The sequence below is a fragment of the Seriola lalandi genome, unplaced genomic scaffold (assembly GCF_002814215.2).
Source record: "Seriola lalandi dorsalis isolate HSWRI2012SDOR001 ecotype SW California unplaced genomic scaffold, Sedor1 jcf7180002054764, whole genome shotgun sequence".
Taxonomy (NCBI): Eukaryota; Metazoa; Chordata; class Actinopteri; order Carangiformes; family Carangidae; genus Seriola; species Seriola lalandi.
In genome coordinates this window covers 395,047-422,938 of record NW_019525317.1, presented here as the reverse complement: position 1 = coordinate 422,938, position 27,892 = coordinate 395,047, and the positions used below count along the sequence as shown (strand labels likewise).

The 27,892-nt window shown below is 41.9% G+C and overlaps 1 protein-coding gene across 1 annotated transcript in view; it reads right to left on the bottom strand.

Annotated features, from left to right (window-relative positions):
• Positions 1–27,892, bottom strand: part of LOC111668877 (calsyntenin-2) — a 251,382-nt gene that overhangs the window by 84,690 nt on the left and 138,800 nt on the right. The window contains exons 3-5 of the mRNA XM_023425028.2: positions 25,988–26,183; positions 14,712–14,920; positions 7,905–8,054 (exon numbers count right to left, since the gene is read on the bottom strand). Of these exons, the coding sequence (XP_023280796.1) occupies positions 7,905–8,054; positions 14,712–14,920; positions 25,988–26,183 (555 nt within the window). The remainder of the gene's footprint in view (positions 1–7,904; positions 8,055–14,711; positions 14,921–25,987; positions 26,184–27,892) is intronic.

Below are 27,892 nucleotides of genomic sequence, written 5' to 3'. Positions count from 1 at the left end.
TGGGGGGTGGGGGGCGGTGCCTCGGTGGCTAATTTGGCAGAGCACATGCTATGTAGGCGCATTCCTTACTACAGCCTGGATTCGAATCGTAGTCAAGCCCTTTGCTGCATGTCATCCCCTCTCTCTCTTCTCTCTGACTCTCTCTCTCTCTCTGACTCTCTCTCTTCTCTCTGACTCTCTCTCTCTCACTGTCCTTATCATATTAAACCGAAAAATGTCCAAACAAGAAGTTTAAACGGCTGGTGGGGGGCAGGAGTAAGCAGATTCCAGAGTGTCGGAGTGGGAATAGAAATCGACGTATGACTGGTCCACCAAAGCCCATCTGGAGACACCATCACATACAGTCCATGTCACACTTCACAAGAATCAGGCAGTAAATAGGTTGAATTGACCATGATAATTGTTATTTCCTCACTTTTTATTATCGTAGTTGGTGCAGAAACACTGTATGAGAAACACCTTTGCATATTGCAGTCCACCACTACAACAACAAAGTAGCTACAGTCTCAAAAACGGTCATATAACTCTATAACTGAGAGACAGAGGGATTAGAAATCAGACTGGAAAGCACAACAGTAAATATAACACCAGACATATTTACATTTTAGTGGCTTTTTCTTCCTCAACTGCATCTTTCCTTAATAAAACTCTGTAGATCTGAGTTAATCACTCAAGACTCAGTGATGCTTAAATTAGCATATTATAATCTCTGATGAAAGCAGAGCAGAAAACAAAGTTATCCAACATTATCCTCCTAAATAAACCCAGACAAGCTTCCTGTTGTCTTCTGCCCACCCTCTGCTGTAAAACGTGACTGGTGTTTATACTGGGAGCTGAACTGGTAGCTGTGGTCCTGAACCCACTCTGCGGCTCTGCTCCTCCTGCAGTTGCTGCTGTTAGATGCACAACTATTTAAAGCGTCTGGATTCTTCTGGATTGACCTTTATTTCTTTTTTTAACTGGGTTATTCATGTAAAACAAGTCACGACCTGCTGCCTGCCCAGTGTTTAAACCATGATACATAACACATAAGATGACGGCCACACAGCCACGTCTATCTCCCTCCCTCTTGCTCGCTCTCTGTCGCTGCCTGGTGTTTTATTTTTTTCACATAACAATTACACACAATTTGTGTAGCGGCCCATCGAGAAAAGTCCTGGTTCACCCAATGGCCACCCTCCGTCTCTCATGTGTTGAGTCTGTTTCCTGAGTGTGTTTCCTCATTTATCACATTTTGGCCATTTTTACTGAACGCCCTGGAACACTGGATGATGAGGCAGGAAAGTCTGAAGCACGAACCCATGAACCAATACGAAAAGTGAAAGGTATATCCCCCTCCATCCAAACAGATAAAAAAACAAAATGAACAGAAGCATCGGACAAAGTGTCATTCAAGCCCAGTCTGTGGACGCCCACACGGTCCTCAGACGTGGGCTAATCGGGAACAAGAAGAGCACCGGTGTTGGTGGACCATTTTTGATGAGCAATCGCGGTTGGAATTAAAGTCAGTCATAAATTGTGCTGCTTGTGATCGGTTCACAATAAAAGCCACCCTGTGTTTCACCAGTTCAGCGCTTTCACTCTGAAGCAGCAGCAGTATGAAGTGTCCAGTTTGCATCAGCAGTAAACGCTGCATTTGCCAGCGTTTTAACTTTCCCCTCTTATGTCACTCTATATCACGGCCTGTTTGCTGAAAACTACGAATGCAATTTTTTTTTTTTTCAATCTTAGAAACTACCAGTGTGCGACTTTCTCACCTGCACATAATAATTTCTTTGGTTTGTAGATACTGGAGGATTCCTTATTGGAGCTCCTTGCACTTTCAGCTAACTGACAAGAACACAGGGAAGGGGTTACACATGAGCAAATGCGAAACATTTTTAGTTGATAACATAAACTCTGCAAGATTTCTGCACAATTATGGCAGCTTACCTATTTACTTTACTGTAAATGTTTCATTAGCATTAGCAAGACTTGAATATACTCAGCAGTTTACGACCAATGGTTACGGATTATTAACTTAATGGTTTATGTAAATTTAGAGATACAGACTATTTCTACATTTAAACTTTAAGGCAACATTAAAACAGAAAGAGGAAGGTTTTGTTTTGCGAGGCTGTTTGTTCTCTCAAACTGTGAGTCTCCCAGCTCTGGGCTGTAAGAGTGATATAAAGCTTTCTGTCACTGCTAGCTGCCTATTGTGGTGTTAGAAACAAACTGCATTACACCAAATAAAACTGATAACCATCCCATCGAGTGAAGAGAAGAGGTTTGCTTACTCTGTCACTTATCTTCCCTTCTGTCCACTCATTCCATTATTGGTTTTTCTTGTGTGTGTGTTCACGTGGATGAGTTTCTGTGCGGACAGTGGGAAGGAGAAACATGGAGACACAAGATAGGATATTGACTGTAAGAGTTTGAAAAGTTTTCAATTGTTTTGGACAAGCATAAAGAAGAGAGATTATAGTTTCTTGATTTTGGCAGTTCTCCATGTTGCCTTCTGTTGTCTGACAAGCCCAAAGCCAGAATGTTTTCAAATGCTGCCACAATAACAGTTCACTGTTGGTACACTGAGAGGATAGAATTGATTTGAAGTAATAAAAAAAAAAAAAAGACGCCTGTCAACGTGTTGATGTTCCGACCCATTCAGTAGTTCCAACATCCATCATCGAACTCAGCCTTTATTTTGATCTCAACTACATATCTGTAAAGTTTTGTATCTGTATCTTCCACTGTCCACCTCCTGGTAGTTCCTGCTACAGTAGGTGTCTCCAGGACGCACCTGGTAATAAATTGATATACAGTAGGGTCCAAAAGTCTGAGACCACTGTATGTGAGAGTGGCACGTGGCAATACCTCACTACAAGAGAGCCCAGGGGAAGGAGAGGTGTATCTCTAACTTGGTCCTGGAGGAGATATAAGCAAGGGGTGGAGCAACAAGATGCATAGACTCGATGATGATCCAGATTGATGATTACCTTGTCCTCCCTAACCTATCCATCTTTTCCCCCTGGTATCTGGCAGAAATACCAGTGTCCCCACTGTGACAGAACGGGCAATCCTGGGAAGGGATGCTCCCAGTGGCATCACGCCACACGCCACCTACACAGGTACTGTCAGCCACACACACCTACAGCCAATAAGAAGACAACTGGCTTTGTCAAGGAAAGGGAAAAGCCACAGCAGCAGTTATCTTGCAGAAACACAACTCAGACCAACATGGTCCTGATGTCCGAACAGCAAGGCGAGTGGTCCTGCTAGAATTGACTGTTGCCTCGGAAGACGGAATGGAGAAGGCCTCTGAGAGAAAGTCAAGTAAGCTGATCCGGTGAGCAAGAGCCAGAGTTGAGGATAGCATGCACAATGTGTGACCATCAAGGCCGGCTGCAGGGGATTTACCAGTCTGCCCTTAGTCCTGCAGGAAGCTCTTTGGCATCACAGGACTCACAAGCGAAGAGAACCATCAGGACAACAGCGTGCGCTACAGAAAAGGCATCAAAAGGTGCAACTTGAACAAAAGCTGGGTTGCCTGGATAAGAGTGTCTGATGTTGAAAGACCAGAAACACCTGCTGACTCCAGGCTACATCACTGATGAAGTGCACTGTAAGATGTGCAAATGAATATATTGTACGTTCAGTCGTAACACACAGTGGCAAACCGAGTACAGTGTAAGGTAGGAGAGTCGTTGAAAAGAAAAGGCTGAAATGAGGATGCAGACACCTATACACACCAGTGCAGGTGTTTGTGTGTGTGTGTGTGTGTGTGTGTGTGTGTGTTCAGGCACTACCCATCAGTAAAGGAGTTTCCACAGCTGAGTGAGGACATGTGATTAGTCAGGACAGACACACAGCTGAGCCCTGCTGTCCAGAGCCAGAGGCCATAGCTAATTTGAACAGACAGATTACTGTTTTTTACCGAAAGAAAGCACATCATTTGTGTGTGTGTGTGTGTGTGTGTTCAGGCACTACCCATCAGTAAAGGAGTTTCCACAGCTGAGTGAGGACATGTGATTAGTCAGGACAGACACACAGCTGAGCCCTGCTGTCCAGAGCCAGAGGCCATAGCTAATTTGAACAGACAGATTACTGTTTTTTACCGAAAGAAAGCACATCATTTGTGTGTGTGTGTGTGTGTGTGTTCAGGCACTACCCATCAGTAAAGGAGTTTCCACAGCTGAGTGAGGACATGTGATTAGTCAGGACAGACACACAGCTGAGCCCTGCTGTCCAGAGCCAGAGGCCATAGCTAATTTGAACAGACAGATTACTGTTTTTTACCGAAAGAAAGCACATCATTTGTGTGTGTGTGTGTGTGTGTGTTCAGGCACTACCCATCAGTAAAGGAGTTTCCACAGCTGAGTGAGGACATGTGATTAGTCAGGACAGACACACAGCTGAGCCCTGCTGTCCAGAGCCAGAGGCCATAGCTAATTTGAACAGACAGATTACTGTTTTTTACCGAAAGAAAGCACATCATTTGTGTGTGTGTGTGTGTGCATGTGTGTGTGTCTTTGACATTCCCACAGTCGCCTGCCGACGGAAGCCTGCCTTCAATTCAACAACCACCAGCCCTATTAAATATCCCTTGATCTGTGGCCATGGCATTTACTTCTCCCTCTCCATCCTTCCCTTCATCCCCGCTTCCAAACAATACTCACAGGGACGACTGCTCTTTCATCAAGGGAGTGTGTGTCTGCGCTTGTGTTTGCGAATGTATCTTCTCGCCATAATCTTGTGCTGAAAATCCTAATTTGAAAAATGCACTCACAAAAAAAAATATTGCAAACAGGCTTCAAAGACAGGATTATCGCCGAGAGCCTTGAGAGGGAGTTAATGTCACTCTCTAAACCAATGACAGCCCTGGCTGCTCCGTGCGTCTGTGTGTTAATATGGGGTGTGCTGACATTGAACTTGCCCACAGTAACAGCAGCATTCAGTGACTTCAGAAACTATTCAGACCCCTTTACTTTTTTGCACACACTCAGAAGTCCAAGTCCCAGGAACTCTCTGTAGACCTCCATGATTGTGTTTGCAGGAGCACAGTCGTCTCAATAATTGTGAAATGGAGGAATCACCAGGAGTGTGCAAGTGTGTGTGTGTGTGTGTGTGTATGTGTATGTGTATGTGTGTGTGTGTGTGTGTGTGTGCAAAAAGTGATGGAGCCTGAATACTGTCTAAAACCACTGAATGTGCATCTGAAAAGTTTGAATGTGGGAAAAAGTAGGATTTAAGTGTACAACTGTGCGGCTACAAATGTGTCTGTTTGTCATGCAGAAGTCTTTTATATGTAGCGTACTCTCTTGTATCATGTACCATCATTAAGTGTGTGATTCAACTTGCCAGCATCATTGTTTGTAAAAAGAAAAACACTACACAGCGTGCTGCCACAGTGACTTTGTACTTCTGAAACTGAGAACGAGAGGTGAACTTCTGACCTTTTTTTCTTTCATTGTGTCTTTTTGTCTGTTTGATTTGGTGACCTTAACTCCTCTGAATCTTAAAATAAGTATCTAGTCTAGTGAAGCTGCTACTGACCTGCAAGTGGAACCCATCTTAAGAAATTATTTAGATAAGACGGTACTAATGTTGGAGTTTCAAGACATGCCTGAATCATTTATTTTCTTAATGCAAAATGAATTGATTTAGCTTTTTCTGTCTTGTTTTAGGGTCCTGACCTTGTCACTGAAGATTTCTTACCAAGATCAGAAAAGCGCATTTCTGTACAGCACATTCAGAGTGTTTTTAGACCCCTTCACCTTTTCACATTTTGTTATGCTGAAGCCTCGTGCTAAAATAATTTAAATTCATTTCAATACCCAATAATGATAAAGCAAAAAAAAAAAAGAAAGAAAGAAAGAAGAATTTTAGGATTTTTGCAAATTCATTAAAAAAGAAAAAACTGAAATATTATACTGACATAAATATTCAGACCCTTTCCTCAGCATTTAGTTGAAGCACCTTTGACAACGATTATGACTCGGATTTGACGTGACAAACTTTGCACACCTGGAGGATTTTGGGATTTTCTGCCATTCTTCTCTGCAGATCCTCTCAAGCTCTGTCAGGTTGGATGAGGACCATCAGTGGACAGCCATTTTCAGGTCCGTCCGGAGATGCTGGAATGAGTTCACGTCAGGGCTCTGGCTCGGCCACTCAAACACATCCTGCTTAGGGTCATTGTCCTGTCGGAAGGCGAACCTTTTGCCCAGTCTGGGGTCCTGAAGATATCCTCTGCACTTTGTTCTGTTCAGCTTTCCTTCAACCCTGACCAGTCTCCCTGTGTCTACTGCTTCACCAGTGGGATGGTGTTGGGCAGGTGATGAACAGTGCCTTGTTCCCTCCAGACATGATGCTCAGAATTGAGGCCAAATACTTCCATCTTGCTTTCTTCAGACCAGATTGGTGGAGTGCTTCAGTGATGGTCGTCCTTCTGGAAGTTTCTCCCACCACCACGCGAGATCTTTGGAGCTCAGCCTCGATTACTAAGTTTGGCAGTCAGCTCCAGGAAGAGTCGTGGTTTTTCCAAACTTCTCCCAGTTAAGAATGGTGGAGGCCACTGTGCTGTTCAATGCAAAAGAAATGTTTTTGTAGCCTTGCCCAGATCTGTGCCTCGACACAGTCCTGTCTCTGAGCTCTGCAGGCGGCTCCTTCCACCTCACGGCTTGGTTTTTGCTCTGATATGAATTGTCAGCTGTGAGACTTCACATAGACAGGTGTGTGTCTTTCCAAATCAAGTCCAATCAGCTGAATTTGCCACAGGTGGACTCCAGAGAAATGGGAAGCACCTGAGCTAAACTGTGCCATAGCAAAGGATCTGACTTCTGTCAATGCGATATTTCAGTGTTTCCTTGTCAATAACTTTGCAATTATGGGATATTGACTGTAGATTGATGATGGAAAATGAAATTAAATGATTTTAGCATAAAGCTGCTGCAAAATAAGGGGAAGGGGTCTGAGTATTTACTGAATGTACTGTGTAACTGCAGGCATGTGCTGTCACTTGTTTTGAGAAAACACAGATTGGAAGATTGAAAACGAGCCAATGATTTAACAGTTTTTTGCAGCGTTTACTGGCTGCCGCTGAGCTGCTGCCAGGGTCCTCATTTATTGGTGTTTATCAGCAGCTCGCTAACATCACGTCCTGAGGGACGAGAAATGGGCGGATGCCAAAAGAAATCCAGCAAACGAACTACCTCATGACCTGACGGCAGAACAACACAGGCTGCACATGGTTACAGGTGAAGCCGCGCGCTATGTGTGTTCGTCTTTCATCACGTGTGCTGCTGCCCTCTCTGACAAATGTAGATCGCATCCGCAGTTACCTCGAGAGCTGTTTGTGTTGTTGTAACACTGTGCAGACACTTGTCTTTGCATTACTCTGGGCCTTGTTAGGGCTGCCATGACTGCTTTCTGATGTGCTAAGAGACGTGTTGGCTGTGTCACATTGCTCTTAGTAAAGTGCTGTTGATCACACCAGCTACACTTGACAGGCCAATTCCTCGGGGAGGGAAGGAGAGAGAGAAATGGGGAGAGAAAGAGGGTCAGGGAAGGAGAGGAGAGGAAAACCAAGAGAGCGAGAGAGACAAAGAGATAGAGAAAAGGATAGGGAGGAAGAGAGGAGAAGCCCAGACGGTGGAGAAGAATGAAAGTCTTCGGACTACACCACACATCCAGAGATATGAAGGACTACACACACTAAAGTAATGACATGTAAATAATCACATCTGTGTTTGTTGACACACACTACTGCACAAACACACAAATAATTGCATTTGTGTCTGATGTGGATGTTTAAGCATTACACAGTCAGACCTGCCTGAAATCTTTCTACACACACACACACACACACACACACACACACACACACACACACACACACACACACAGATATGATGAAGGCCCACCTTGCCAGCCAGGTTTGCAGACAGGTTTGACGTCGATGCGAACAGGGACGCTGTGCAGCGCCCTCTTCTGGCCGCAGTCCCAGGCCGTCACCTGGATCTCGAACTGCTGCTGCCGGTCGTAGCTCAGCTTCTCTGTGTTGCGAATGTTTCCTGATGAAGGAGAAGAAAGTCGCTCGAGGTCAAACTCAACCCAAATAGCTTTTTTTTTTTTTTTTTAAGAAAACTGTTTATAATGTATTGTAGAGTAAATTCCCCTCTTCCATTGTGTTTCATAATGAAAACATTTTTGCGCCGAGCTGTTTGGCACATTGAGATACACAAATTGCAATGTTCGAAAGTTTAAGATTTCAAAAGAAAAAAATTCACCTAATTCATAAAACATAATATCTTCCTATTGTGTGGTTCAGCTGGAAGAAAAGAACATGTTTAATTGCTTTTCTAAATCATTCCTTACGGCTTTCTTTTTTTTTTTTAATAACAGGTCTTCATCAGTGAAAAAAACAAACATCTGAAATGAATTTAGTCAGTTAAGGTGAATATGAGGTGTCTTATCAAGGCAGATGGGACAGTCCCTGTCTGCAGCAATAGGCCTTCTTTGCAGCATTTTGACCCGTCACAGTAGGAAAGCACAGGTGTAAATAGTAAAATTAATGATAGGAGATTCTATTTAACAGCTTTGGTTTGCAGACACTTGGACTGTATTCACAAAAAAAGAGTAGCTTCTAACTGGCTGGTATTGGAGAAAGTCGCAGCCTTTGCTTTCCGTCGTTGGAGACAGCTCTCTATGTAGCAATAACTGAACTCACAAATGCATCAAAGAAGTATTCAAAATGCATGTATAATCTCGACTCCTATATGTATAACTCTGTCTGTGGAAATTGCTTCTATAGGGTCTTTACCTTGTGATAATGGCAGCTGAAGCTACGCTGAAATTAGCCACTGTTATCCGTCTCATTAACACAACAGGAAAAAAGCAGCTCCAGCAGTTTCTCCACCTGCTTAAATAGAGAGCTTGCTGTTGTTGTTGTTGAGTGTTGAGTGACGTGTGTGGGTGAGAGAGCATTTATCAGCTCAAGATAGAGCCAGTGAGGACAATAAAAGGTTTGTCTTCATCTTAGTCCATAAATGTAATTCACCCATGTGTTTGTGTCACTTGATGGATGGTAAAGCTAATGCTAGATATGCTGGTAAGTGATTCTTCTTCTGCTGGTGTTTTAAGCAGTTGTCAAACATCTTCAGCTGAGTGTGTTAAGTGAGTTAATAAGGAACCAAATTAGCTCACCAACGAATGGAAACCCACAACATGATTATAACATGATGATTTGTGCATCTAGCTGCTGTTGATAAAAAGCAGTTTGCAGAGCTGAACTTAATCAGAATTATTCCTTAAACCAAAAATACTCTTCAGCCTGTCTGAGGGATCATTAAGTGTTTGTTACATCACGTAATCACCAATTGAAAAATCAATGTATGAATGAATAATTGAGTCCAATTTCAAATGGAAAAAAATCACAGTATCAACGCAGATTGTGTTTGAAGCCAGATACAATCTAATTGACGAGTCAATATCTTACTTTGTAAAACATTTGTTACTGAAATCAATGTGCCGATTCCCCAGACCTTCTCTTGGGAGTTTTCTCAGTCCCTTTTTAAAAGTTGCTCTCCTCAGCGTGGAATCAATTTTAGTCCCAAAACTTAGTTAGGAACTTTTAGCACCACTTATCTTAGACTTCTAGGTAAGATCGTGTGAATACAGCCCCTGGTATTGTTTTTACTGGCTCACTGTAACGGCCTACTGGCACCTTGAATAAAACAGAGCCAACGTTTATGTTATTTCATTATTAACACCTTTAGTTTTCCTACCACAAGTCAAAATGTGTGCTGGTAAAAAGTCTGTTTAGTGAATCTCAACTTTAACTTTAATGTGTAAGTTGATGTAGCGGAGAGTTTAATATCTTTTTCCCATAAGTTTGGAATAAGGCCATTAATTCAGAACTTTCTTCGCATAAGTTGATGTACAGTGGAACAAGTGAAGTGCGTCAGAAACTTACTATAAAATGTATAAAGTAAAATGTTCTCATGAAACATTTCAGTCAGTAATAAATACTGCAAATTCAAATCTGTAAGTGAGAAACAGACCCGAGTCACTCAGTCATCAGTGATTTGGAGACCGGCTTTATGGAGGCATAAAATGGCTGTGTGAGCTTTTACGGCTAAATGAGTTTGTTTTTATTGTAGTTGTAAGCGATGTGCAACAGACAAGTTGCCATATTCACTGCTACTCTCAACTTTCACATTTATTCTTAATGGGGCTCTACTTCAGTCTGATGACTTGTCTTCTGTTTACTGACTTATGTGACTTTCGAGTTTAGGATACACTTTAAACTGCCTCGAGGAAAGCGAGCCTCTCCGCTCAAGTGTTTGTCTGCTGTATATCCTTGTGCGTTTTTTTTACTTACTTGAAAACACACTATGATTGTGTGTCGCTGCTCATCCGCCTGTACAGTGTGTCATTTGAGTGTGTTTGCTTCGATGAGTAATGGGTATTTAATTTTAATTTCAAACCATCATTATATATCATTGTCAAATTAACTGTGATGCCTTAATATAATCACTGTAACAAATGGCATCATGGTTGGGATGACAGGTGGCCTCTATCTCTCACAAGTGCTTTGATTAGTGCTAATACTTCTCTGAATTAAGATCACGTTTCCATTAAGCCCCTGTTGCTTCCTGACGCTGGTACTTGTCCTCCTCTCACCTCCCCGCTCTTACTTTTTCTGAAGGTACGAAATGCTGTATGTTGAAAGTGATTGTGCCTCATTCATCTATCTCTCCCATTAACTGGCTGATTTGAATTGTAGTTTTTCTTTTTTCCAAGTCCTGTAGGTGGAATTCACATCTGTGCCGTTTGTGTTATTAAACCAATCAAGCCGAAGAAATTCATCTACAGTATAAGCTCCCAGCTTTATAAGAGAGCGCTTTATATACACTAATGTATCAAAATGAACATTGCTTTGATTTTCTGGTGTTAAAATGCTGCTTAACAGAAAAAACTAACCTGCTTGGCTCCACATTACAATCTGCATCCAGACCACATCCAATGTCTGAGCCTCTCCTGCATTGTCAGAACGCATGAAGGGGCCGCTTGTAGTCCTAATGTGTCTGTTAATATTTGATGAGTCTTCCACTACAGACGAATGACAATGCTATACACGCAGCGGGGAGGGGGCCCGACAGAAAACCCTCGCAGAGTGTGAAGAGCTTTGAAAAAGAGACACTACCCGGCCTCATTGGCTTCGAGTTGAAACGTAGCTGGAATGAGTTATCGGACTTGTATAACAGCCCAGATGCTTCTTGAGGTCGCTGTATTGTGGGGAGAGAGGTGCAGAGGGAGCTGAATGTTGATAATGTGGTATATTTGAATATGAGTGTGTGAGTGGGAGGATTAAATATGATTCATACGAGGACGGCATTGTTCGTCCTCCCGTCATCCTCATCGTCCATTCTCCGTCTCCCTCTCAGCTTGTTTAGAATTCCTTCCCCCTTTTCCTCTCCCCTTTCCAACCTTCCCATTCCCTCTCAATGCACATCATTGTCTTCACCGTTTTGCAGCCTCATCCCATTTCACTGTTTGCTGCCTCATCTGTTGTGCTAGTCGCTCTTGTTTTTTTTCCAAAAAACGCACACACACACACACACACACACACACACACACACACACACACACACACACACACACACACACACAAGTATGCTCAAACACTTTCACACTCACACCTTTCTGCATGACGGAGGTTCCTATTCCCGCTCCTTCAATTACTACATCAACTTATCCGTGTCAGCAGGCTGTGCGTGCTGTGACTGCTGGCAAGGGTGGCCAGCAAGTAAATGAATACTTTACCCTCCATCTTGCTCTCTCTATTTGCCCTTCTCACAGAGGAACGTAAACACACACAAGCAAACCAACTCTGCATCCGTCTTTGTGAATTCCCTCCATCATCACTTTATAATTACTGTTACCACATAGCATCTCTTGCCTAATGCTGCTTAGCCAACCAGTCTTTGTTTTAAGGACAGCACTGGTGTTATTCTATACTTTTTCTTGACGCCAACAAATCACATGAAAATGACCTGTTTGTTTGTTTCTCTCTAATCGCTTCCCACCCTCCCTTCCCTCTCTGTGCCACAGCGGCACCCACCCCCTGCTGTTCCTGCTCAAGGTGAGGAACTTTTCTACAGGTCACAGATCTATATTTACAATTTTAAAAAGGTTCAGGTTTTAGTAAACGTTACCCAAACAGGATGAAATAAAGTCGTTTTTGGGGACTACTGGAAGCTGCGGGTTAATACATATTTGGTGCTGTGGTGAGTAGCGCCGAGACAGTGAATGTGGGATTAACTCAAAATAAACTACAGTGTCCGTAGTCACGGCAATGTAGGAATACGTCACCCAGTGCAAAGTGGGGTATTTTAATGGATATATAAGTCATGTTAGCTCTATAGATGGTGTTGTTGGTCTGTTGGGTGGTTGGTTGATCCACCACTTAGGTTTCTAATGGGTTAATTGCCATTAAATTTTGCACAGACATTCATTGGCTCCAGAGGATGAACACCACTGACTTTGATGATCCCCTGACTTTTCCTCTAGCGCCATCATGAGGTTGACATTTACAAGTTTGAGTGAAATGTCTCAACTATTGGATTTGTAGCCATGAAATTTGGTAAAGACATTCAAGTCCCCCTCAGAATGAACGGTAGTAACTTTGGTGTGTGTGTCATCATCAGGTCAAAATTTTAAATCGTATCAAACATCTACAGATGACATTCCCAATAACCTCAGTACTTTATGTTTAGTTATAATTAGCAAGTAATAACATGCTAACATCCTAAACTAAGATGGTGAACATGGTACACCTTTTACCTACTAAAGATCAGCATGTTAGCATGCTGATGTTAGCACTGCTGTGCCTTAATACAGCTGCACAAAACTACCGTCGCTACAGAGTGTTGTTCTTGTCTTCCACACATTCAGTGAAAATACCAAAAAGCAATCTTGTGGTCATACTGAAGATGTTGATCTTTAAAAATGAGACATATAGATTCATCATTAAAAGCACTGTAAGAAAGGCTCAGTAAAAGTTCGGTACTGTCGTTTTTTAGAAAATGTTACTCACATGACTAAACACTGCAATTTTCAGCTGCTGATTAAAATGCATTTTGGTCCACTATGGAATATATTTATGCTAGCAATACAGTGTGTGTGGGCTTGAGTCAAAATAAGATACAGAGTGTGTGTCCATGGTAATGAACACACACACACTCACACACAGTGCAACAGTGTGGAATATGATATATCAGGATGTGGGTGCACATATAATACTTGTTAATAGGATCAAGTCATTTTCATGGAATTTATTGAGAAAAATATAGAATATCACCAGCCTTATTCTCTGTTGTTTAGTTTATGGTTGCTACAGTTTACTGTCTGTCCATGATCCTCTCTGAGTGCTTGTTCTCATTCTCACAGCCAACCCCCTCCTTTCTTCCCTCCATCTACTTCCTCTCTCCCTCAGGTGCTCTTGAGTTCAAGAGCTCTCAAAGCCTTTTCCTCAGCGGTCAATAGCCGAGCGAGTCCCCTTCAAATGGAGAGAGGAGAGAGAACACTCCGGTGGCAGCCCCTTCCTCCCCCTGTATCATTCACAGTGCAGTTTTGCCCTGACCTCATCCAGTCAGCTTTTTCATTGCAACACCTCAGCAGTCGCAGAGGCTCGGTTGTCGTGGCAACAAAAATGTAAACAGTAATGTCTTTTGCATTTGGATATCCTAAGCAAAAAAAAAAAGAAAGAAAGAAGAGTCTCAGAGGAGGCTCCACTCTGCCAGTTGTAGTATTTGAATAGCCTGTCTAACAGTGGTAAGACTCAAGTGTATTCTCAAGGAGTGTATCTAAGTCTACCTGACTTTTTGTCAGCTACACATTAAACTAATGAAAAAAAGGGCAGAAGAAGACATCAATATTGAGAAAAATACCTGATCTCTGAACAGATTTTGTGGGTATCTCACACATGTCTATGTTTGTACGCGTGTGGGGAGTAACACTATCTTTATTTGCAGAATAATGTTCAAGAACCAAGTTACGAAGTGCAAGTGGCAACACAGTAAAGTCAAGTAAATTATAGAGGGTATTTGAGAGTGTACAAAGATTTTGCTTCGCATTTATCTTTGTCTGTGTGTGTATGTTTGTGTGTTTTTATCTTTACGTGTGCACAGACTTCTGTGATCTGATTTGTGGAGACTGATGGCTCTCTGGGCGAAGCTTGACTTCGTCCTTGGAAAGAGCAAAGAACACATTTTACCCTGGGGAGAGACATCTGACAGAGTATTAAGTTTCGTTGCCAGAGTGTATGCAGGTATGTGTATGAGCAGTATGAGTGTGTAAGAGTGCTTCTCCTGTGGCTGTAAGATGCGCGTGTGCAGATGGAGGGATTTTTAGATCCTATAACTATCACCGCATTATGTAAGAAATGTGTTTTTGCATCTTCCCTACATGATATGGAGAGCAGAGGGAGGGAAATAAAACTTAAAATTTGATTTGGAAGATTTTGGACATGTGGGAAATCATTTCAACAAATGAAGCAGAACTGCTTAAAGATGAGGCAGGTAGAGGGAAAGTGGGTACGCCAACAACACTTACACAAAATAACAACTTTCAATGCACTGATTGTCATAGACTGTTAACGTCTAGGTGATACAACATGGTTTCTTTGTGGCAAATATTAACATATCAGTGGCTGCTCTTCTACTCACCATTGCGATCTATAGCAAAGGGTGTGGTGGTCGTGGTGATCTGGTAGTTACAGATCTGACTGTACTGTGGGGAGCAGTCCTGGTCAGTGGCCTCCACCTGCAGGATGCTGTCGTAAATCTTGCCCTCAGTCACTGCGGCGTGGTACTGGGGCTCCCGAAACACAGGAGCAAACTCATTCACATCGTTGACCTGGATATGCACCACCGCCCTGCAGAAGAGGGGAAATGGAGATTAGTGTAAAATAGCGTATCATCTGCATAGTGTAACCGATTTAAAGAAAGTTATTCTCTTTTTTGATTCTGCATGAAAAAAAGAAAGAAAAAAAAGAAAGAAAATCTGCATTAATTCATCAGATAGATTTAACTTCACAAAACAAATCATAATAAATGGTGGTAGCAGAGGAGAAACCCCCGTTATCCCATCAGATATATAGGCACAAAATGTTTTGACATTCATGGTCCCCAGTGGATGGATCCTAATGACTTTGGTGATCCGCATAGCGTCATTGTGAGTTTGATATTTTTTGTTTTGAGTGAAATGCAAATACCAGGATGCAAAAAAAATAAAATAAAACAAACTAAGATGATTGATAGCAAAATGATGTTGGCATTTTTGTAGCAATTGTAGCCTTGAAGAGCAGCTAGAATGGCTGTTAACTCTTAGTGTTGTTTAGAAATCTGCACCAGACAAGGGGAAATAGTCATTTTTATTGGCAGAGGAGAACTGCTTAGCCCTTGAAACAGCTGTACAATGCATTCTGCAGCTCTGGACAGAGCTTTTCAAAGTTTGAAAAAAAATAACCCTTATGGAGATATAATATTGAAGATCAGGACATTTTGACCATTAATTTTTTTAATTCGTAAGTCCTCCAACTTTATGGAAATGCAATATTAAATCACTACAGTATGCATTTAAAGGCATCCAATAAGCATTCACCACTACCTGCACATGAATTGAATTATTAATGCATTAACCCAAAATGACCAGTCATGCTGCCACTTTCTTTCTTAGCAATTGTCAGGCTGAAAAATAAATATGTTCACGTTTCGCTGTTTTTATTTTCAGTAAGCCAGTTTGCTGCCAAAATAAGACAAAAGGGGAAGAGAGAGAGCAAAAAGAACAAGAGGTTATGTGAGTATTCATGTTTCTGTATTGCATCTTACCTAAACATTGCGAAGCTCTGCTCACAAGGCTATACATGTGTGATGTTCACACACAGAGGAGTAGGAGTATTCACAGTGTCCGTCTCTTACATTAGACGGACTTTGCAATGGCAAGGAGTACGAGGCCTAATAACTTCAGCCTCTCAAATAATTGTTTGGATCGTTAAGGGCAGAGTTCACTGCCAGTGATTAATTAGTTTGGAAACCAACAGTCACAATGTGCTTTATGTTATACACTATCTGACCTGACCCAATGGATTGTTTTGACTGGGTTGCTATGGCAAAATAATCTCCTCCTCTACCTTAGCTATTGGCAACATACACAGTTCCCTTAGTGCACTTAACTGTGCTAATTAGTCATTCCATAAGTGATCTATCAGCTGCAATACATGTTCAGTAACACATCAAATGCATCACTTTAAAAATGTCTTCATCAATACTCTACAGCAGGCAGAAGGCAACAGAAGTAGGCATAATCAATCCTTCGATTCATTGACTGACAACTGGTGATGGATGACGCTGGGCCAGAATAATAATTTTTAAGCTTTAGCATTGCAAAGCCAAAGTAATGCTCGGCTTCAGGAGACAAAGGGGCAGAGATGAGTATGTGGTTTATGGGATTAGCTGGTGGGTACGGTAATAACGGTGAAATTATGCCATTACAAGAAGCTGCGTATATATCTCTCCAGCATGTGGTCGGCCGGAGATGGGAAACTGGACAACAAAGAGAGAGACGGTGGGGAGGCTGAGCTCAGGCTGAATGGATTTCCACACTGCCTTATCTGTCCCTGTCACAAGTACACAGACATTGGACACCATTTGTTTTTGAGCCTCGGTACACAAGCAGATGCACAGTTAAATGATTTAATAGGAACAGAAATGCATAAACAACTGGTGAAATAAATGGAAAAAAGGACAAAGAAATATGGGACTGGCAGCGGAGGCAGTAAGTACATTTACTCAAGTGAAATGTGAACTTTCCATTTACTCCATTACAGTTCAGGTAATATTTTACTTTTAAATCCACATGCATTTATCTGATGGCTGTAGCAAGTGGTTACTTTGCAGCTTAAGATTTTACATACAAAACATATGATCAGTGTAAAATATGATGTTATTAGTATTATAATAGATGAGTCAACCCAAAGGACATAGATTAAAATATGAGCTCTGCCTGGCTGCTTGAAACCTGGCCCTCCCTCATTCAGTGTATAGATTAAAAAAAGTATAAGAGCTTTATGAGACGGAACAAATAACATTTGCACTAAGGCTCCTCAACGCAAATTTATAAAGGAGTGGAGCCCTGTGGTGTTAATGCAGTGTGGTTATTAACTCCACTCTGCATCCCTAAGCTTACAGGCACTTTCTATTCTCCTCCTTCCCTCATCAGCCAGACATATACAAACAAATCTCATGCAACAGACACACATTTCTTCATCTTCTTTTTCTTTCTTTATTATCTGCATCATTAAATGTAACCAGGCGAATTTTATAATGTACAGAATAAGTTATAATTTATGAAGCCATCTATATATGGAGTTCCAAACCAATAGAAATGAAGTAAGAGTCAAAAAATATAACTGAATACATAAATAAATAATAGTGCCGGTAAAATATACAGCTTTACACATTTACTAAAACCTCCAACCAATTGATAAAATTCATTGAATGTAATTTATTTAACTAATTTTTCTTGGCAAGTCCAGGCATGCATTTAATCATCATATATTCCTCATTTTCTCTGTGAAACATTTGCATTAAAGCTCAATGAATATTTTTTAAAGAAAGAAATGAATGAGTCATTACCGTGTATGCAACAACTGAATTTAAAGTTAGGAAAAAAAACATGCTTTATTAACATGACAAAGCTCAGCTACTCTGTTTTATCAGGACTGTGTGGTGTGTAGCTTGCTCGGATGTGATTTACAGTTGATTGAAATGCTGCTATATTGTGGCTAGTTCACAGAAGTATGTGACATCCGCTCTTCCGTCTAAGCCCCACCCACTTCGCCACTGAACGTATTTACAGAAATTTCTCATGTGAAATAACCAAAACAGAGTGTTCGTGAAGGATCATTATTCATAATCAGAGGCTGTTTCAGGGCCTTTAACAGGATGTGAATTCTTCTTCCACCTCTTAACACAGGTACAGAACACACAAATGAACATTCATGTGACAGTGATTAATCATTTAGGATTAGGATTGGTGGGACGTTAATGGTGATGCTAACTGCAGTAGACGATGGTGATAGGAAGAACAGACAGATGATGGCAGCACCAGAGTGTGCAGTAAATCCCTCAGCCAGCCTTGTTTTGTCATATTAATGACGCTTGCTCATAAACATTAACCCCCCCCCCGCTTTGCCGCACTCCCCAGCGGTGAGGGAGGAAACACATGCTCTGTTCCTCTGGGGCTTGTATGGAGGGACTGCTGTGCCGTGTGTGTGTGCGTGTGCATGAGCGTGCGATTATATATTCATGCACACAAATGCATGATATATAACTAAATGCAATAATTGTGAATATGTCTCATTGTGAGTGTGCGTTTCTCTGCTGATATCTCACATCTGGATGAAACAGATGCCTGGCTCTCTAGGGCAAGTGTGTGTGTTCGTGTCTGTGCTTGTGAGTGTGTCTTTTCATGTCACTGGAACACTGCCAAGCCGAGTCCATGGCCGTCATCCCTCCCTGTGACAGGCCACAGCTCATAAGCAGAGGGTCCACAATGAATCAGGGTGACATGGAAACACAGCAGGGGGTTAAGTGACCCCCGCGGGTGCGAGAATGATGACAACAGTGGTGGACAAAGTGGATAAAAACTTGAGCCCGGGGGGGGGGTGGATATTTGGGAAAAAAGTCAAAGGTTAAACAAGCTACATGACCCAAGAGAGCGAGGAAATAAAATCGAAGACCTCGTGTACACTTACTGTAGCATTCAGATCTGGACTATGTGAACGCCATTCACATGACGGTGTTTTATTATCTCAGACCAGTAACTACAAACTGTCATTATGTAGCTATGAGAGAAATGCAGTTTCTATCCTTTACTTACAAAGTAATAAAATACACTTTTTTAATTACAGACTTAATGTCGAGCAGCGTTTTCCAAAAGTGTTTCTGCAATCGGAAGAACATTCACATTCTCTAATGGCGAGTGTGCTGAACATGATATTAAGGAGCGCTAACGTGAAACAGTCGGACCGGCATCAAGCTGCGTGCTACTTTAACTTAAAAACGATCATTCTATGAATACATTCTAAAAATTATGTAAACTGGATCACAGTAGTTTTCCTGCAAATACAACATCTGATGTACTTTCAACCCACTTTCATCTGAGAGAGCAGGTTAAACTCCAGTTGTCACTATAAGCAGACTCTCCAGTCTGCAGGTATAGATCCATATATACATAACTGCCAGTCTACAGAATTACACATAATTGTGTTAGTGGTACAAAAATAAAGTTGAGTTTCAGTTTAATTTTCGTTTAATTTGCATTTTTTCTAACTCATATTAACTCATCTTTACTCCTGCTGAACATTAAATTATATTTTTACACAGAGTGAAGACTATGGATTTTGTATCCATCACTTAGGCGGTGTGTTTGAGGGAGATCTTTTCACGTCCAGGAGAATGACCGCAGCAAGCAAACCTGCTTCAGCTGACATATCAACACGTAAATACTGTTTTAAGAGAATGCAATGTTGATAGGAAAAGGGAAGGGAACATGCTATCAACATCCACCTTTTGTTGTTTTGTTGACCAATCCCACCACCCAACCCCCCCTCTCTTAAGTGACGACCCATGTTCAGGGCGCGCCAGATTTGGTCACAAAAACATCATGTGTTTATCTTAGGTTGCTGTTTAGATGACGGCAACATTCTTTTATTAGACTAGCTATAAGGTCCATAAGAAAATGACAGTTAATTCAGAATACTGCAGCCATGGTTGTGACTAATACAAAAAAGAGATTGTACCGCTCCACTGTTTGCTGGCTACCTGTGTCTTTTAGAATTGATTCCCTATATTCACGAACACTTTCCTTTAGCACTTTTTACAAATAACATAAAATGCTGTTTATCCAATAAAAAGATGAGGAGATGTTTTCCGTCAGTGGAGGGCTGCGGAGACGTATTTAAGCGCCAGGTGTGATTTCAGTCCGGCTAAATCATATGCAGACACAATCAGATAGCAGCTGCATGTTAAGGCCAGTCGATGCATGTTAATGCAAGGTTAGTATTGTTCCCAGCTTATTACATATTCATCTGCAGTCATTACTTATCAACACTCAGCTACACACAGCCACTCAAACAGAGCCATTATTGACTGTCTCCAATGCAGACACACACAGACACACACACACACACACACACACACACACACACACACACACACACACACACAAACACACAGAGCACAAAAGGCAAAGGACTCAATTAATCTTTGTCAAGAATTAGCCGATAGGTTGAATCATCAATTTCCTTGTGTAAGACTAGAATGGAAATAAACAACCCTAACTATACCAATGGGATCAAATGCACAACACAACTCAGGATGGTAACCTCATCAATATGCAAGGAAATCCCACTTCCACATCGGCTGGCACCCCGAGGCACTAGCACACAGCTCCACAGGAGCCAATGTAATCTCAATACAAGGTGATTATAATGCATGCTAATCCAGTTCAGTGTTCAGCTTCATGCCAGATCCTGCTTGCTTAACGGCAGGCAGCATGGATCAAATCATTGATGGATGGCTTGGACCATCATGCAACAGAACGGAGGTATTCAAAGAATTTATAGCTGCAATCTCTGGTGCAATTAACCACATAGTACAAAATATTTTTTTAATCGCTCTTTAAGAATATTTCTTCACAATTAAAAGACTGAATGTCCATTTGCTCGGCTTTGCTGACAGATGTGATCGTGGTTTGAATCCAGGGATGGGGTGCGGGTGTCACTTTCTCTCGTCCGGTAACTCAAGCAGACAAGCACATATGGCACAGTTCCTGTTGGTGCATATTCATAATTGAAACACAGAGACTATATTCTCCCATTACATTATGTTCGCTGAAGATAAACAACATCTTCCTACACTTGATGTTTTTTTTGGGGGAGGGAGGGGGGGGTATTCTCTAGCCAGGAATAATGATCACGTCAACTAACAGGTTTTGACAGAATGAGGTTTCACTCATATTAGCATCAAGTGTGACAAGCGAGAAGTTAAGATCCTTGGTAGAATAAAGCACAGACACGTTGACAGGGCTGCACGTGGAGTCCCCTGGTCGTCTCGCTGCAGAAATTTATCATGTCAGCTTATGCTAACAAGGAACAGATTTTGGCACACTTCTTCAATCATAAAAAAGTGACTTTTTCTTTGTTAATATTGAGTGAGTTTTTAGGTGGTTGTCTATGTGAGTGTGCGTGTTTGTGCGTGCACGTGGGATGAGATGCAAAATCGGCCTATCTATCCCCAGCTCCGGTATTTGTCTTATTTATATGTAAATTTTGGTATATCAGTGTGAATTTGACTCAGCATTTGGGACTTGTGAGTGTGAGTGTGTGTGTGTGTGTGTGTGTGTGTGTATGTGTGTGTGTGTGTGTGTGTGTGGTTGTCCTTCAGCTCGATGTTCGCTGAGATAATTAGCCTCTCCAAACTGCTGCGAGGTTAGGACATGCAGGCCTCTAAGATTCACTAATGATGACTTTAATAACTGCCACGCTGCCAAGCAAGCACTGGATGTGTGTGTGTGTGTGTGTGTGTGAATGTGTGGCTGCATGGACATGAGAAAACATCTGTGTGTCAAAATTACATTTCACAAAAAATTTGCACACACATCCCGGGGGGGGGGGGGGGGGGGGGGGCGACCCCATCCCCTCCTCTCCAACAGCCTCCATGCACGTAACCCTGGGCCAGCGTGTCAGGCTTGGGTAGCGGTTAGGTGCAAGTCCAGGAAGGATTATGAATATGACATGTTTTGTAAGGAAGTGAGATGTCCCTTATGGCTAATTACTCCATAGCAACTGAAGAATCCTGCACAGAGAAAGGTGTGTGGGGAACGGTGAGGCACAAATAGTACAAAGAAAGTTCTAATCTTCAGATGCTAATTAGCGAGATAATATTTATATTTTTTCCATCGCAGATTCACACTGGTGAATCTAAAGACTTCTACTCAAATGTTCAGAGCAGCGATGGTAAGCTTTAAGATCTATTTGGTAATGATGTCACCCTAAACATTGGTGTCTTATATGTTTTGGCTGGCAACCTCCTTTTATACTTGTGGCCTCTTGTGTAAGAACTGCAGTTCAAGTGAAAAATAATTGCCCCCACAAAGGCTGTTTTCATCTGAATAATATTTCGAGATGTAATGAGGTAAAACTACATCGTATTTCACAAAAAAACGCTAAGATCAGAGAGAAGTCAGAAAAAGAAACACCCCTCTGGTGTCCTGATACACAAAGTTGGGAAACAAACGGCAACCTCCACGGTTGAAAAAGAAATCCAACATGGAAGTGCTGAAAGCTGCAGTTCCTTGAATGACCACTAGAGGTTGGCTCCAAAAACTAAATCCCCATAGACTCCCATGTTAAAATGCTCAACTTTACAGCAGAATTAAACATGCTTACAGCCTGGTATAAAACAAACTATATACATAGCTAATTAACCCCTTCATGGCAACTGTACAGGGAGGGAATTTTTATAAAAGTTGCCCATTTAAATTTAAATAGTTATGCTTAAAGTTATGCATAATTGAGGGCGTGCCGCTTTGAGTGACAGGAGTAGTAAGAGTAAAGCTTCAAAACGGCTCTTCAGAAACCTATGAGTGATGTCACGGAGGCTACTTCCGTCTTTATTTATGGTTAGAAACTGCTGTACTAAAATAATAATGAAATAAATGAATATGGGAATGTGTAGGTGCTCATTTTTAATATTTATGTGCTGAAAATCAGATTAAAAAGCCTTATTGCCATCTTTCAGATGGATTTTTAAAATACCAGAAAGGACTTGACATCGGTTTAAAAGCTTTTGTTAATGTTTAGGCTGAATTGCTTTTGTATTACATCAATCGAAGCTAAATGAATATTTATGGCTCTTCACAACAAAAGGCTGAGAACACTTCACAGCTCAGGACAAATTGTTCGTTTGGCAGATGTCAGCCCCACAGTGTTGTAGATTAATTTGTGTTTCATTTAAAGCTGACCCGGGCAGAAACGGTCTCATCGAGTTTAAGGTGAATTCATCCAGCTTTACATTTTGCTGACAAATGACTAAAGCTTTCACAGGCAGCCAAGTTGAAATATCTGACGAGGGCAGACCAAAGCAATGTGATTCAGAACTGTCAAATCACTGTTGTACAATGTTATTTCGCTGCTCTGACTCTGAAAAAGGCCGTCGTTAATGTCAGTGTTTGTCAACCCCTACACTGTTGCCGTGGTGTCTGAAAAAGTCGCCAAGAGCAGAAGAATACAACATTTCTACCGGCATCGCAGGATGATGCATATTTGCAAAAGTTTGGCATGGCACTTTGAAGTGGAAACAATATCTCATTTGGTTGCATTTCAGCTGCAGAGACAGATTCGTACAGCCAGGGCAGCAGAGACAGAAGTACTGACAGAGAGAAGGACACAGTCTCACAGCAGGAGCTGAGCTGAGCTGCAGCCAAACCTACAGGAGGAAGAAGTAGGCCAGCAGCCAGTGGTAAGCAGAGCAGGGAAGAATAGGTTTAAACTCATCCTGTGTCACTCCTGATCCTCTCCCCTGTCCTCTTTAGCTGCTAATTTTCTTGACTGCCTTCCTTCTCCGCTGTTGATGTGTCATGTGTAATTTGAGCACAGCCTCAGGCAAAGGTTCTTCCCTCTTCCCTGTTAGCGCCTTTCTAAATCGCAGCGAGCGAGGAAGCGGCGCGGCAAAAGGCCAGCCTCGTCCTTTGAGGGTTGCCAGCGAAAGGACAGGCCATTTAAAGTGTCCTCAAATTCACTTGCCCTCCAGCGTCGGGTCCGGCTGCACCGAGCCAAACAGGGTCTGCGACACAGCGGACCAGTGAGGTGTGTTGATAGAAAGTCATAGCGTGACATAGAGAAATACCTGTGTGTTCAAACATGATCAACAGTGTGGAGACGCAGAATTACATTTTACAAGTGCAATGTTGTGGCTCATTGCTTAGTACATTATTAGTTGTTACAATATTTATTTCACTAGATAAATATTGAAGCTATTGATAACAATGTCATTATACGATGACAATCGCGGGGGTGAACCAGTACAGTGCAGGAGCGTCCTTCAGGGAACTGAAGAGTTACAATCCTTAAAGTATCTTGCTTTTTTAACTAAAACTGTCAAATAAATGTAGTGGAGTAGAAAGTGCAATATTTCCCTCTGGAATGTAGTGGAGTTGTAGTATAAAGTAACATGAAATGGCAATACTCAAGGTAAGTACAAGTAAAAGGACAGTACTTACAGTAAATATACTTAACTACTTATACATTTACTTAGTGAAAACAAAGTGAAACCATAAACTCTTTATCCATGTCTGTACTAATCCTCCACTGACTCACTGCTCATGACTGAGCACCACTGTTTGCTAAAATAAGTTAATATATGACATTTTAGAGAGGTGAGCAAACGTTCAACTAACGTTGAAATCACATCATGAGATTCTTCCAGGCATCAATATGGGAAATATAATGTAATATTAACAATTACACCTAAGAGCTAAGAGATATATAAATGTTTCAATCACCTGGACCTGTTGTACTTATTATATTTATTTTTTAATAATTTCCCAAACAGGTTCCATTTCTTTGCGTCTGTGCACAAAGTCTTGTCCCCTTTTCGATAGTTTCTAGATCCGCCCCTGCAACAGCAGGGAAATAGTAGCTCAAATCCATCACCCTCTTTGCCTTGTACACACCAAAGTCTCTCACTCACACACACACTCACACACACACACACACAAACACTGTACACACTCTCACTGTACACACACTAAACCAGGAATTATAGCAGCAGGAGTCTTCAAGCGTCGGTGAAAATTTAAAATCAGTAGCGCGTAACTTGTATTTACTGTTGCTGTCTTACAGGCGTGTGTGTGTGTGTGTGTGTGTGTGTGTGTGTGTGTGTGAGAACATCTATAAGCTAGACAAGATGATGGATTTCTGTGTTTGGCTCCATTGTTGGCTGAGGTGAGGGGGTTGAGAGGTAACACAGCAAGGGGAGATGTGCGGTGTAAAATGGACAAAGGTGGTTGTCTGAGAGGCTGCATGGAGAGCAATTTCAGACAGAAGCTGCTTTCAGGAGAGCCAACAAGTGTGACAAATTGTTTTTATCAGTTGACCTCCTTAAAGTAGTCCAGCTCCGTTTGCGGAGGCGGACGTTGGTGTTGTTGTTCTCAGAGCGAGCTGGGATCAAGCTGTAGCGGACAGGCGCTGTACGGAGAGGGACAGTCAGGATGATTCTGACGGCGTGTGACTGACAGAAAACTTCGGGGCAACATTTGGTAATTTTTTAAATATTAAATTATTAATCCGTCATCATTAGTTTTGAGAAAATTTTCTTTTTCTTTTCTTGTAAACATCCAGAGAGCCCCAATGCTATGCACAATGTTGTATGCATGTCTCGACAGTGTTATGTAACCTGTGGTGGTGATATCTCTGCATGGGGCCTTGCAAGTTGAGGCACTCTCCTTCAATTTTCTCCGTGTGCTCAGAGATTTAAACAGAGCAAACAGCATGTTATCACCCAGTGTTTTGCCTCTCAGGCTGCAGATAATCTCTCTAGACCGTCGCTGCACTGTAGCACAGCTGATTTTATTTGGACTTTGGCCATTGTCTGAATGAATGATGAATTATACAATAAGCACTTAGTTAGTTTTACATTATTTATTCCAAGCATTTCTATATGAATTATGAAAAATCTTGTTTATTTAGTTGCGTCTTGGCAGTTCTGCTAAATTCATATGAAATTCACACTCATTCTGAAGCATAAAGTCAAACCTATCGCTGCATCCCACGCTCATGTCAAGTACACACACATACATGTATTGTTCATGTGCTTGTCTATTCTGGCAGACTTCAAAAGCCCTCTTTCGTTTGAACCCCGCTGTCTGTTTTACTCACTTGTGGGACTTTTTGCCCTCCGTACCCCCGGGGCCCGAGCCGCAGTCGTGAGCCTGGATGATGAAGGTGTATTCCTTCTGCAACTCGCAGTCCACCAGGCCGCGGGCCCTCAGCTGGCCCTCGCCAGACGTACCGTTCAGCACCACTGCTTTGAACGGAGCCTCCAGCCCGTGGATGTTGAACGCACAGATCTCCCCTACAAACCAGGAAGAAGGGGGGGGGGGTTAATCACAGTCAGCCAGGTGAAATCCAGGTAGAGAATGAATGATGCGTGTGTGTGTGTGTGTGTGTGTGTGTGTGTGTAAATTAGGGTTAAGTGCATGCTACATTTGAGTTTTATAAGAGAAGACAGAATTACTACAGTGAACCCCGTTTACCTGACGTGTTAAAAGCAGAAAACTGGTTTGCACTAAAAAAAAAAAAACTTTTACATTGACATTTGATTTGACTGTTCTTTTGTAACGCAGAAGAGCAACAAGTTGGTGGTTTAGCTGATGCCTTCCTCAGTGTTCACACTCAGTCTGTCACAGTCTGACAGTCTTCATACAGAAACAAAGTTGAAATAATTAGCTCAGGTGGCCATAACATTAATTTATTTATTTTAATATGCGTTTCTCTGAGGATATCATTAAGAGAAACATTTGAGATGGGATGACAGAATGGAGAAAAACATGTCTGGATGCGGCAGCCGCTCCCACTTCATATCTCCATTAGAACAACTGTCACAGGAAAGGAGCACGCAGAGCAGATTACAAGGAAACTGGGTGGTTTTACATTGGGATGTCAGAGATTTGGAATTTGAAATCCTTCTCTCTTTCTTTCTTGGATTTTCCCCAGTATGTCTAACTCATTGTAACGCCACACATTCCCCTCCTTATAATCTACTCTGTGTGTGCTCTGTGTCTTTGACAGTATCTCATTTATTCAGCTGCGTGACCCTGACACTTCGTATCGGTTTAAAAGAGGCCGGACAGTGACGATCACCGAGCCCGTGCACTGAGGGAGACATCAGCCGTAATGTTCGGGCTTGTTTCTGCATCACAGGACGTGAACACAGGTGTGAACTTCAAAACTTCAAACTTTCTTTAACTTTAATTTACTGTTGCTCGGGACATCTGGGATTGAAAAACAAGCATTTTTAATTTGTAAAGATCTGCAGCCGCTTAGATGAGGGAAACATTGAGAAGGTGATGTATCCTGGATGAGAGCTGAACTGCCATGAATAGGCGTTCGCAGAGTTCCCCCTCTGTTCAGTCACCTTGGGTAATTACCACTTCAGAGCAGTGGTTCCAAACCAGTGGGCCGGGATCACCGCTGGGCCCCAGTGGGCCGACAAATTGTTGGCACAACAGCACAATTCTGGTGGAAAGATGTTACTATATAAAAATATAAATAATGTATTTAAATGTTTTGAAATGAAATGACGTTTGACACAACACGACAAAATATTTGAGAAACTTACATTATCATTATTTTTTTCTCACGATAGCAGGTTTTGTGTTTGGACCACGTCGTTTACCTGTCTGCTAACTCAGTGTGATTGCTCACTGACAGACTACATGCATGAATATCAAAATGTAACGCTGGTTAGCAACAGGACGAATTAAAAGGAAAGAGAGTCAAGAGACGAACGGTGAATCGACAAGTGATCTCTCAATCCTGAATGTCACTGTCATTCGAATAAAAAGCGCTGTGAGAACATGTTGTATTGTTACGGGTGAGGGGGAGGGCCGCCGACAGATTTTGAAGTGGGCCATGAGTTGGAAAAGGTTGGGAACCGCTGCTTATATAAAAAAAGATATAGACAGAACACTTGACTTTCCTAAACAGATCAAGCTTACTGTGTAATTGCTCTTTTGAAAAAACACCAAGGACATTCCTGCTGTTTGCACCCTCCACCCCACC